At 42.2% G+C, this 13,528-nt stretch overlaps 1 protein-coding gene and 1 long non-coding RNA gene across 2 annotated transcripts in view; one reads left to right on the plus strand and one right to left on the minus strand.

Annotated features, from left to right (window-relative positions):
• LOC146820898 (uncharacterized) lies at positions 1-12,664 on the minus strand. Its single transcript, XR_014963062.1, has 3 exons — positions 12,529-12,664; positions 7,665-7,805; positions 1-635 (listed from the first exon to the last, which is right to left on the minus strand). It is a non-coding gene; the product is annotated as an uncharacterized LOC146820898 (long non-coding RNA).
• SMIM26 (small integral membrane protein 26) overlaps positions 12,562-13,528 on the plus strand; it is a 20,230-nt gene continuing 19,263 nt past the window's right edge. The window contains 1 exon segment of the mRNA XM_085611772.1: positions 12,562-12,877. Within this exon segment, the coding sequence (XP_085467898.1) occupies positions 12,562-12,877 (316 nt within the window).

Below are 13,528 nucleotides of genomic sequence, written 5' to 3' on the forward strand. Positions count from 1 at the left end.
CAAACAAAGTTATTTTATCTAAATTAGTTCAAATGAAAGTAAGTCATCCAATAGCAAAATCATTATTCTCATAGTTACCTATTCTAGCTAAATGTCGTATTTAGGTCAGGACAGGTCTCTCAAAGTCTCTCGAGTCACCGTCCTCTCATTCAGCATCGATCCTCTTGAGCATAAGTTCAGGAGGAAGTGGCCTAAGACCCTCTCTAGTCTAAAAATATTTATACCAAAACTTACACATTAAAAGTTACAAACAAGCTCTAAGCGTCCATTGAGCAGAGCGAGCAGGAAAGGATGTTGGCTCGCAACATTTAGAAAAAACCTCCGCTCTCGAATATCTCAAAAATAAAAACACAGAAAAAGGAAGCACAAACTAATTTTGCAACATCCATGGATGCTCTTCTCCGGAATTATAGTGAAGCCACCGCAAGTTTATCAAAAATGTTCACTTGTGACAATTGTTCTCCTCCAAGGATATCTGGCGATGAGCCCAGAGCTGCTGTCCTTTCATAACTTTTAGCTCAGACAGAGGCCGAGGTCATGTTCAACCATATTCAGCGAGGCCTCTCTTCATAATTCATCTACTCAAATGCAGGCTGTAGATGTCGGCCATTTCTCGATAGGCCAAAAATGGACAACTTAATTAAAAAGAAACACAAAACAACGTTACTACATCGTATTGATTATACAGTGTTAATTCCCACTAATACCCTTATGTGTATGTAATTATCTAGCCATTTGCAACATAAAAAAGCATTAAAGCATATTATTTTAAATGCAAACACATAACAAATAGCACTTTAGCCACACTTATTTAATTAATTTGCTCACCAACTTAGTTCACTTATTAATTAAGCCATGCAATTGCATTCCCACGTATAATTCTTTCATTAGTAAGGTTGATTAATTAAAACATTCGTCAAAAACTAATACTTAATAATTAATTCTTAGTAATTTTAATTATGACACATGAACATATAAACTGAAGTTTGAGTTTAAATAGAAAACCCTGCTCCAGCAATCCCCCCTTTGGTGATATATCATCACCACAAAAATACAACCCCAAAAATTTTGCCCCCTTTTCTTAGGAGAAGTTCAATTGTCTTTTTGCATTTATACTACACTCCAGTTTCTCTTTCATCATCTCTTTTCGTTTCTAAGTACATGCTCTCTCTAAATTCCTCTAATTCTATTTCTTGTGGGTCTCTTTTTGACTTCTTTTGTCTCTTTTTAACATTTTCTTTTATTATTTTCTTTTCACTTCTCCTGTATCTACAACATAAACACCCTAATCTAAGAATCAATAAAGCAACAATCACACAAGTTAAAGGAAATAATATCTTACCAAAAATGGTACTACCTATCTTAGCAATAAAATTCTTAACAGCAATCATCTTATTAGCCATTTTAGTCCAGATACTTTCAGCTTCCAGTGGTACTAATTCTTCATGCAAATCAGTAATATTTTTGATATAGACTTTCAGATCTTTGCTTTCATCAGGAATGTAAGTGCAACAATGTTGAACTTTCAGCATTCCACAGACTCCACCCTCCTTTGCCAATAGAATATCAAGGGCAAGTCGATTTTGCATAGACATGGCGCGTAAGGCAACCATCTCTGTATTCACCAATAGAAACCCTCCAGCGGTACTTGTCGATAAGCGATCCACCACTGTTGACAGCTTCCGAATTCCATATGCATTTAATGAAATTCCCACTGCTGGTATCAAAGCTCCAAAAATATCTCCTACAATTTCTGACCAAGTTTCTCCCCTAAAGCGTGTTAGTAGATTAATTTGTTCTGCATCTTCTATTCTATCCATATGAAAAATCTTTGGAAAGACCAGGCCAACATAACATGTGCCATACCAATGGTCGGGCAACCTGTAATAAGCCCTATTCCCACAAATATAATACACTCCCGGGAAAACTGGATCTTCTCCTCCCTTGAATACCCATCCCGTTGCAATAAAGTATGTATCATGACACTCACTAGTCCCAACAAAATGATTATCATATTGGGATTTCCTTCTGGTAATGCATAGTTTACCCTTCTGTGGTGCATCTAAAGCCAAAGTCGGACTGGCTCCATTCTTCAACTCCTTTCCCATCTCAATGTCCCACACTGTCTCACTCATTTTATATCCTCCTGCCTTTTCATGCATGCTTATTCTCCTTTTCTCTACCATGTCTAGGAAAGCTTTTTCTTCTTCCTTCAAACTACAAGTTAAATTGTTTCTAAAAATGTAATCTAATGTTAATTCTTCTGTTTCAATAAAAATCTCACCAAAAATGTTAGCTTCTTTAGCAGGATTCAGTTTCTTATTCATAGGCAATTGCCCAAAAATGTTATCTTTATTAGACATCTCATAATCTACTTTCCCTAACAAATAAAAAATACTACTTAACACACTACATGAAATCCCATACGTAGCTGGAAGATGATGATAAGTAACTCCCTCTGAAACGGATACAGGCAATTGCATACAGACGTAGCAATCCCTTACTTCCATTGTCTTTACGTATTCATACAACAATTTTGAAAAAACATTACTAGAAAAATCATTAATTGACCTATCCTTATGTATGTATATATTACTAATTCTAGTTGGTACTACTTTCTGTGAACTCTTCCCTATGTTAGTCATATTCTCAGTATGTATTCCAAAAGTGTCTATGGAAACTCTAAAAGTAACTAATAAAGCAAGCACACTCCATAGTAGCATCAATAGTCCTGTACAGCAGCAGCACATTCTGCACCATCTTTTCAGAAAGGTACATCTACTTTTATTATTTTCTGTGTTAGCCATTTTACTACTTTGACTGTGTCTTTTGACTTAGCCTCTACTACTCCACTACTGAGTCTCTAGGACACTAAATCGTTTCAATCTGTTAATTTTTAAGGCTCTTTGTCCTCACTCTTCTCCAAGTGACTCCTTTAGTTCACTCAGTTTGGATTCTCATCACTTTTCACTTCTTCTTCAGCAACATCAAATTGTATCAGATCTTGAATATCCTGAACATCTGTTTCTGTCAGTCAGGATAACTTTCAGGATTCCAACAGTTTTCTCCTCCTCAACCACTCTCCGTAAGGCCCCCTCTGGATTTCCTTGACTTTCTGCCTCTTCCTCTTCAGACAGTGCCACATACGTCCATTCCGGTGACCTATACTTCTGGTTGGGTTTTCTGATTCTCTTGATCTCCTCTGGTTCCTTCGGTTCTTCTTCTTTCGCTTGATTTTGACTTGACACCTCGTTCACCTGTTCAGCTTTTGATGAATTCACTCGTGTCAATTGATATCTCAGCCTCTTTATCTTGTTAGGCCAAAGATCTCCTTTTACACTTCTCTTCTGTTTCACTTCTCTATTGTTTCTTTCTCCAATCCAAGTTCTCTTTCTCAGAACTCGACCCTCTGGTATCTCATTCTCACTCTCATCCGATTCTGTCTCATTTGCCTTTTGTTCATCAACGATTCTCTCTTTTTCCACAGTTTTCTTCTCCACCAATTGAGATTTCCCTACTACTGTCCCTCCTCGGGTCTCCGACACGCAATCTTCTTGCTGTCTACTTGTCCCTTCACCTGGCTTATCAGGAATGTTCCCTACACCTCCTCGGGGGTCTTCCGCAATCTGTCCCTCTCTATCTTCTTCTGACCCTACTTCTTCAGAAGTTATCTCAGATGGATTTCTCTCAATCTCTTCATTTGACTCGGGTATAGTCTCTGTGGAATCGCTCTTTTCTTTCCTTTCTTTCTCTTTATCTTTTTCACTGTTCGTTAGAACTTCAGGCACTTTTCCAGAATCTGAACTCTCTTCTGAGGTCCGCAATGTTCCTCTTGAAGCTTCTCTTGGTAAGAAAAAAGAATCACCTGACTCTCTTTCTGACTCTCTTTCCCCCCTTTCAGGATTCTTTTTTCTTCTCACTGTTTCAGTGTCTGCATCATCACTGGAATCTGACTCTTCAAAATACTCCTTCCCAGTTCCATCTTTTGGATTTGGAACTCTCAGGGTATGACTTGCATGAACCCAGTTCTTCACTCCAGCACACTTCACAGCAGTTGTCGTAGTCAGAATGACTTGTCTTGGCCTTCCCCACCTTGGAACCAAGCAATTTCTTCTCCTGTGCACTTTTATTCTCACCCAATCCCCTGGGCTCAGATCATGGGCTTGCTTCTTTTCAAGTGTAGTGGCGTCTTCTCCAACCTGGTGAAACACAGAATGAACTGCGTCAGCCAGGCCTTTACAGTAATCCAAAATCATGTCATCAGTTATTGTCATCAACTTGTTGACAGGCACGAATGCATGTCTCATTGCACGTCCCATTAATATTTCATGTGGACTCAACTCTGTAGTTCTGTCTGGAGTAGATCTAATAGTCATCAGTACTAGGGGCAAGACATCAGGCCATTTCATTCCAGTGGCTAAACACATCTTACCAATTCTGTTTTTGATTGTGCCATTCATCTGCTAAACAACGCCAGAAGCCTCTGGCCTGTATGCACAATGTAGCTTCTGCTGTATGCTCAATGCTTCACAAATTAAACTCATAAGCTCATTGTAGAAGTGTCCCCCTCTGTCTGACTCAATTGTCACTGGGAACCCGTACCTAGGAATCAACTCTCTTAACAGTAACTTGGCCACTGTTATTCCATCATTCCTCCTAGTTGGATATGCTTCCACCCACCTTGAAAACAAACAGACTACCACTAGAACATACCTCAATCTATTGACTTGGGGCATTTCAATGAAATCTATTTGCATTCTGGTAAAAGGACCTCCTTCTCTGCCTATTGTTCCTAGGCTCACCACTGTTTTCTTTCCAGTATTGAACTGCTGACAAATCAAACACCTTTGACAGATGCTCTCTGCAATCAGCCTGAACTTTGCATTGTACCAGGTTTGTTTAAAAGACCTAATCATAGCATCCCTCCCCAGGTGTCCCTGGCCATGATACATTCTCGCCATTGTTGACAACATAGAATTTGGCATGACTGGTCTTCCATCCCTATAGATCCAAACATGATCCTTTTCTCTAGGTGCACAACCTGCTTTGATCCAATCTCTCATTTCCTCATCTCCTGCTTCATCCTGCAACTGCCTCACCTCATCCCATGTTTCCAGAACATTAGTAAACATCATAGTACAAAAAGACATCTCCTTCTCTTTTCCCCAGTTAATCGAATGATTGTTCTTTGCACAATACTGTGCTATGTCATTTGCGAACCGATTACCAAGGGTAACAAAATCATTTCCCTGTCCATGAGCAGCACATTTTACAACTGCTAGTTCTTTAGGCAGCTGTATCGCCTCAAGCAATTTCCCAATCACTTCAGCATTCTTTATAGGAGTTCCACTCGAGGTCAGGAAACCTCTTTGTAGCCAAAGCTGGCCGAAGTCATGAACCACTCCAAATCCGTACTGACTATCAGTCATTACAGTCACTCTCACATTTTTCCCAATCTTGCAAGCTTTTGTCAATGCCACCAATTCCGCTACTTGAGCAGATTTAACTCCTTTCAAAGGTGAAGCTTCCATAACTTCTGAAACTTTGCACACCGCATATGCTGCACTCAGCACACCTTCTTCTGTTCTCAGACACGATCCATCCATAAACAGCACATGATCACTCTCAGGTAGTGGCAGATCTCTTATGTCTGGTCTCGGTTTTGTACAGTAATCAAGCACATCCAAGCAATCATGATCAACATCATTTCTCACACTCACATTTTCAGCGTCTGGCAACAGTGTCGCTGGATTCACATTCACACATCTTTTAAGAGTCACATTTGACGCTCCCAGAATGATTTTCTCATATTTAGTCAGCCGACTATGTGACATATATTGAGTTCTGCTTCTTGTCAAAAGGATTGCCACATCATGAGGTACGAATACCCGTACAGGATATCCCATTATTATACCCTCACTCTGTTCCAAGCTTCTGCATGTAGCAGCTACTGCTTTCAGGCAACCTGGTAAACCCACAGCTACCGGGTCAAGTGTTGATGAGAAGTACGCAATTGGCCTTCTCAAACGTCCATGTTTCTGGATTAACACTGAAAGTGCACATCCATTCCTCTCACTACAGTACAGTTCAAACTCCTTCTCATAGTCTGGCATTCCTAGAGCAGGAGCTTCGCATAATCTGCTCTTTAATTCTTCGAATGCTGCCATTTGTTCTGCATTCAATTCCAATGGGTCTTTCACTTCACTTTTGGTCAATTTAATCAGTGGCTTTGCTATCAGGGAAAAATTACTTATCCACTGACGACAGTACCCCACCATTCCCAAAAACATTCTCACTTCTCTCTGGGTCATTGGGGCTCTCATTCCTCTGATAATTTTGATCCTGTCAATGGTCACTTTTCTCAGACCTTTTTCAATATTGTGTCCAAGATAATGTACTTCTTTCTTGCAAAATTGCAACTTGGCTGGAGATACCTTTAACCCTCCATCTGCCAGATGATTCAGTAAAGCTATGGTATCTACTTCACAAGCTTCACGTGTCTTTGATGCCACAAGTAGGTCATCAATATACTGTACTAGTACTGAGCTTTCAGGCATAGTCAGACTCTCCAAAGACTTTTTTAACAACTGATTGAATATTGAAGGACTCTCGGTATACCCCTGTGGGATTCGGCACCATGTCAAAATACGCTGCCCAAACCGAAATGCAAAAATCGGCTGGCTGTCATGATGCAATGGAATTGAAAAGAAAGCATGGCACAAATCAATTACTGTGTACCATTCAGCATCATGAGGAATCTGATACAAAATCACTGATGGATTTGGCACAATGGGACAGCATGATACCACAATTTTGTTAACTTTTCTCAAATCTTGCACTATCCTGAACTTCCCATTAGGTTTCTTCAGTTCCATTATTGGTGAATTACATGGGCTACTCAGTAACTCTCTCAAAACACCTTGCTGAATCATTTTATCAATTATAGGTGTTATTCCTTCAATTATTTCTGGTGTCAATCTGTATTGTGGGATATTAGGGTAAGTGATTCCCTCTTTCACTGTAATTTTTACTGGATCTACATTATTCATCAATCCCACATCTTCTCCAGTAAAATCCCAGACTACTGCTTTTACTGTGTTTCTCAACTCCTGAGGCAAGTCATCTGGATTAAATACAGCATATGTTCCAACAATCTCACTTTCTCTATTATCTAGAGTCATCCTGTATAAGACATCCTCATCCGGTGTCTCAAAAGCTATTCCATCCGGAGTACAAAAAATTGTGCAATTCATTTTACACAATAAGTCCCTACCTAACAAGTTCACTGGACTAGTGTCGCACACCACAAACCTGTGCATATCTGAAAATTTCCCTATCCTTACCCTTACTGGTTCGGTAACACGAGTCTTAATCTGTGTATTAGCTACACCAACCACTTGGATTGCTTCGTCCGAGAGAGGAAGATTTCTTATATCTGCTGACCTGACAGTTGATCTCGTCGCTCCTGTGTCTACTAAAAAAGTAACACTTTCCCCATTTATTTTCCCATCTACAAATGGTCCTGCCTGGTCTATTTCTAGAGTTGCTCCAAGTATGCACTCTTCCTCCTCTCTTCGGCACCGTCAGTAGTCCCCTTCAGACTCACTCCCCTCATTCTTTAGCCAGTATTGTTGCACCGGATTAGTACGTCTCGGTTTGTTTACCTGTTCATCATTGTAGAATCCTGAGTCCTGGTTATATTTCTGAGACCCTCTGTTCTGTGGCAAGGGCGGTTTTGGCTCCTGATTCTGCTGCTGGACAATCTTCTGCTGTTGCTGCTGATGATTACACCCCTCGTTCTGCACCTGTTGATTCAAGGATTTATTCACATTACTCACTAATGGTGGATTTGTACACTCGGATCGCCAATGCCCCAATTGTCCACAGTTGTGGCACGGGAATTTCTTCTTCGCCTCTTCTAAGTTCCCCTTTCCTTTTCCTGTACCATATCTAGGCCTATTTCCTGGATTATTTGCTTGTTCAACCAGCTGTGCTTCTTGTCTTTCTGCAACTTTCACCTGTGCCCACATTGCTTTCTCCTTCAGCTTTCTTTGTTTCGCCTCAGTTTCATCACTGAAGTACTTCGCATGTCTCAAGATCTCATCAATCTTCTTACTCTGCCAATCAACTGTGTGCTCACGTATCATTTCACTGATTTCAGGTCTCAAGCCATATACAAATCTGTATACAAAATGACTCAAATCCTTATCACCCAGGTGTTCATCTCCACTGAACTGTTTAAAAGCCAGTATCAACCTTTCATAAAAAGCATGAACTGATTCTTTTGCTTCCTGATGTGTTCGAGCTATCTTAACCCAATCTGTCTCTTTAGGGGGTACCTTATTCTTCAGGAACACAATAACCTGCTCGTATTTTCTCATAACCTCCGGGTCTGGAGCTCCTGTTCTCTGATCTCTCGGGTATTCCTTAGCAGGCCAATCTACAACTATTTTACACTCTGCCCACAAGTCTGCTGGAACAATTATATCAAACAGCACACTCATGAAGTGGACACTGTAGTCCCGCTGCGAAGGCAGAAAATTTTTCCAGCATCAGGCGCACAGCAGGGTTGAGCTCGTAAATCGACCGTGAAAATCGAGCCGGTCAAGTGCGTCAAAAACAATCAAATACTTCAAAAACGCGGCAGACGGGGGGTTTTCCTGATTAACCCGGGTGAACCATCTCGATCAGCCTTCTCCCTTTAATCTTTTGCGAGTTCAGGCAGGACCGGAGCGGTCAGCTCACACGTCCACTTGCACGGACGCCATCTTGCCTCTGAAAGAGTGTTTCCTAAGAAGAACCCGCTGTGAAAGAGAGGAAATGGAGCTGTGTAAGCCCAGTGTGCGCAAGTACATTGTGTTAAAAACTGTGCCAACCACCGAACCTTATCTTTTAGGACTCAAAAGCATCCATGATCGCTTTTTACTGACACGGTTTTGGCTTGACCTTTTCCATTTTCTCTTGGCACACCCTCGTGGCTCCCACAGAGGTCAGTGCCTCATGCCCTGTGGCTGCGACGATGAGTCTCCTCAGGACATGATGCACTTTTTAATTTTTTGTAGTTTTTATGCGGTTCCTAGGAAGTTATATATTATACCCATTCTTAAAAAGGCGGGTTTTAGGATGGTGAGACCAGCTTTTATCTTTTTACAACTCCTTTCTAACGACACTGCTCTGTATACGATTAATTTTTTACGGGTCACTGTCAGACTCAGGTCAAGTTGTGATTAACTTTTGTTTTGTGATTTATGTATTTCTGCTTAGATTAACTTGGTTGTACTATATTTGTCAATTTGAGACCCGGAAGATGTTTTACTAATGTTTTAATGACTTTTATAGTTTTTCTTTTATAAAACTGAATAAAGTTTGTTGATGAAATGGAGGTTGCATGACGACATGAGTGCCACGGCAAACTGTCTGATATTACGAGGGTCTCGCATTGTACTCCCTGAAAGTCTCCAGGCCCGCGTGATGACCCTTGCCCACGGAGGCTATCAAGGGGATGTTCGGATGAGAGAAAAAATCTGGTTCCAGGAGCTGGAAGCCACTGTGGATGAATTTGTGTGACAATGTCCATCCTGCCTGATGACAAGTACTCAAGAAACCCCAGCACCTATCATCACTGAAGAACCATGCACAATCCCAGACAAGCCTCGACTTCGGGAGCTACCCAAATGGAAGGATCACTACAGTAATGATCAACAGCTACTCCAAATACCAAATAGTTGAAATAATAGAGTCTACAGCATTTACAATTTTCCCCCCGGTACTGGAGAAGGCTTTTGCTTTATTGGAACTCCACCAAGAGATAAAGACCGACAACAGATCTCCATTTCAAGGGGCTGACTTCAGAAACCTACTCATATCTCTCGGCATAAGACATTGCCGCATCACCCTGCAGTGGCCCCAGGCCAATGGCGAAGCTGAGCGTTTTATGCATATGCTGAATAAAGCACTACAAATCACAGTGGCAGAGGGCACCAATCCTGAGATAAGCCTGCACCAGATAAGCTTGCGAGAATTCTGAGGAACGCCACACTGCACCACACAACGGTCCCCCTGGTCTTTAATGCTAAACGGACATTGGTAGGAAAACAGTCTTTTGTCCAGCCAGTGGACACTGATGCTGCATGAACTAGCAGATACCCAAGTCCGGCCCGCCCGGGCCAATGAACCCGTCAGCCTGAAATGGCATGCCAAGTCCTGACAGGCTCCTACCTGGGGATCTTGTGTTGATATGAGATCGACGGCCCGGATGGAAATTCCAGACGCTCTCTGAACCAGGCACTTGGACAATCTCACGTGTGAACGGGACCATGGTCACTGCCAGTTAGGAGCAAGAAGTTGTCACCATGAATGTGCTGTGGTTTTGGCGAGTAGCCCGCCCCAGCAAAGAACTCACCCCATCAAAAGACGAAGAAGCCGACTTGGGTGACCTGAGCCTGCAGCCTAATTTAGAAAGAGGTCCCCCTGCCAGTCCTCAGGTTGAGTCACCGGAGGTGAGAGAAGGTATGAACATGAGTCTAATGATGAGATCAGAAGCAGTCGTTTCCACCCTCAGCGTTACAACCTGAGGCCAAATCCACTGCCAAGCACTCAGACGCAGGTCAATGCCAATTTGGGGAGGGATGTAATGACCTCAGCACCGCTCTAGCGGTGCTGGGATGACCCAGAAACTACACCCTGTAAAACCCTCTGGCCAAGCGGCCAGAGATTATAAAATAAAGAGGCAAAGACCCCATTGGGGTCTTCCACTAGTAATTACACTACAGTGTGCTTGTGTCCTTTGCTGGCAGCTGCGGCGCAAGCCAGAGAGATCCTGTGGCCTTTGGCCATTGGGCAACATCTCACAATATACTTTTTATGTGTTAAGACAGGTTGATTGAGGGACCGTAGAGCACATAGGGGAAGTGAGCTCTTACATGATTTGTTTATCTCGGCTGGTCCCTCTAGCAGACGGAGATTGTGGTGACCTATTTTTGTGACATCTGTACTAACCACCGATGTTCTGTAAAGTTTCTGGAGACTAACAGAAAATATGGCCTATTTTTGGCCAGCAACTCAGCTAACTGACCACGAGATATTTCCTGACATTAACGTGTGATGTGACCTGTCTATTTCTGCTGAACCCAATGTGTTTCATCACATCTCCGCTTCTGTACACAGGCCTGTCGTTAAAACTATCTCTAACCTGAAAGATTTGCATGGGGGTCTGGGGTCTTAGATGTCTGTGAGTCTCTACTGTATGCTTCCCATTCGTCTGTGCACCACCTCAAACCATACGTGAGGCGATCCCCTCAGCAGGTCCAGCTGAAGCAACAGAGCCTTTGTCGCCGTTGCCTGATCAGAGTGGACTGTGATCATCTCGGATCACCCGAGCCAGCAAATACGAGTGCCTCGCCGACTAATCGAGGATTTTGTGATGTCTGCCACAATTTATTTAACAAAGGGGGATGTATAATTTTGATGCTATGAGCTCTAGTACCATGTAGTTCTGGGTGGACTCTGAAGAGGAAACACTTAAGATGCGGGGAGGTGTTAGAGTGTGATTAACGTGAAATATGATGTAATGCGCAGCGTGTGAGTATATTCTGAGGAATAAAGTAATGCTTGAAAGCAGCTCCTGTGTGTCGTAATCCATCTGCATGCTCATTGGCTGGGAGGGAGATGCTACAAATGGGCGTGATTATTTAACTGACAGCTTCATGTACTCCTGACGTTTTATCAAAGAGCAGTTTTCACTTCAGTAAGTAGGGTAGTAATCGGTTGTACGACGGTACAACGCTGGTAAATACAATTGCATGCCTTTGCCTCGCATGTTTTTACCACAATTATGCATCTACATCGCATGCCAATACCATGCATTGTTTTTAGATTGAAAAACAATGTATTTGTGGGGGGACACCCCCCCCCCCCAACTTATCTAAATACGTGGTATTGGCATGCGTTGTAAATGCATATTCACATTAAAAATATGCATGCTAAAAAATGCGAGGCACAGAGGCATGCGATGTATTTGTAAATGCTGCTTCCCGTTTCCGTAGTAATTTAGCTAAAACCCGAACCCCTCCCTCAACACACACCAAACCCTCGAGCACTGCAGCTGTTTTAAGAACATTTCTCCGGCAATATGTCATTACATGGCTATAATCACTTTGTTGTACTCGCAAGTGTCACTCACAATGCCTTGCAAGCTCACACATAAACGTAGTCGCACTGAAAACGTGCAAAATGTCACACATGAGCAAACTCAAAAAATGGCAGATATAATACGACAGCAGAAGGGTGACTTGTACTTAAAAAAGCAACATACACTTTAAATTGCTAAGATGTATTTCTAAATGGAGACGTGAACAAGTTCAGAAAGTTTTCCTAATAGATTAGACAACCTGTAAACTAATGTCATATTACTTTTAAGTTTTCAAGATGCCCCTCTTTCGAGCTAAACACATAGAATTCAATCTGATAAATATTTTGATCCAACCAACAAAACAGCTGGGTCTAGTGCCCTCAGTAGCCTTCCTTTACCTTTGTTCTGGCTTAAAACCGCACCATTCAGAAATGGCCGACAAGTCTGCAGGGTCGCTTCGTACAAAACGGCATCTTTCTTTCTTGTCTGTTTTTTTCTTTCAGTAGCGACGAGGGGCTACTGCTGTGTCCTTGGTGTACCGAGACTGGTGCCTTTATTTCCTGGTGGTGACCAGCTCGGATCTCAAAGGTGGCTGTTTGGAAGTTATGGCGAAGGCGAACGAGGTTCTGCTATGGAGGAAGCGGATGTCTTTCGTCTACGCGGGTGGGGTCTGGGTTGTGGTGAGCTGCTTCGGCTACAAATACCTCAAAGATCACTGGTGGACGAAGAAGGCGATTCCTGTTACAGGTGAGAGTCCAACAGACAACACTGTGAATGAAGAGGCAGCGCAAGCTGGACACGCAGGGGCAGGTGCACAAACCCCTTGCGCCAGTTCTGCGTCACGTTTAACATGGGAAAAGTGGCGCAATGGGCTTGTAAATCTGCCCCGCAGTGTCGATACAGGAATGAGGCACATGATGTAAGATAAAACTCAAACGTGCTTTTTTTCATAGACTACGTGGCCAAATAGAAGTTGGAGATAAAGTGTTGACTTCAAATTATGGTTTTTCCGTTTGCTTAAATAAAAAAAACAAGCATTTGCAATGCAACAGGTCTCGCATTTTTTTTAGAGTTAGAGCTATTGGTGTTGTGATGCAAATGTTTTTTACTTATGTGAGAGAGAGCGAGACGAGATGCATAAAGTGATAGAGTTTTTTGCGAGTAGAGTGAAGAGAGAGAATGAGGTAGAGAGTGAAAGAGTTAGAAAAAGGCAAAGTTAAAGAGAGACAGAGGGAGAGAGAGTGTTTAGTGGTAGGTTCTTACAGCTGGTGAGATAACTGTGTGGTAGAGGGAAGAGAGAGAAATGCATCAAGTGATTGTGGGAAAATCACTTCATCTTCCCGTGCCTACCAAAAAACAAGTGAACTGCACTTGAACATTCTGTGTGCGACTGCATCC

This window comes from Triturus cristatus, chromosome 6 (assembly GCF_964204655.1).
Source record: "Triturus cristatus chromosome 6, aTriCri1.1, whole genome shotgun sequence".
NCBI classification, from domain to species: domain Eukaryota; kingdom Metazoa; phylum Chordata; class Amphibia; order Caudata; family Salamandridae; genus Triturus; species Triturus cristatus.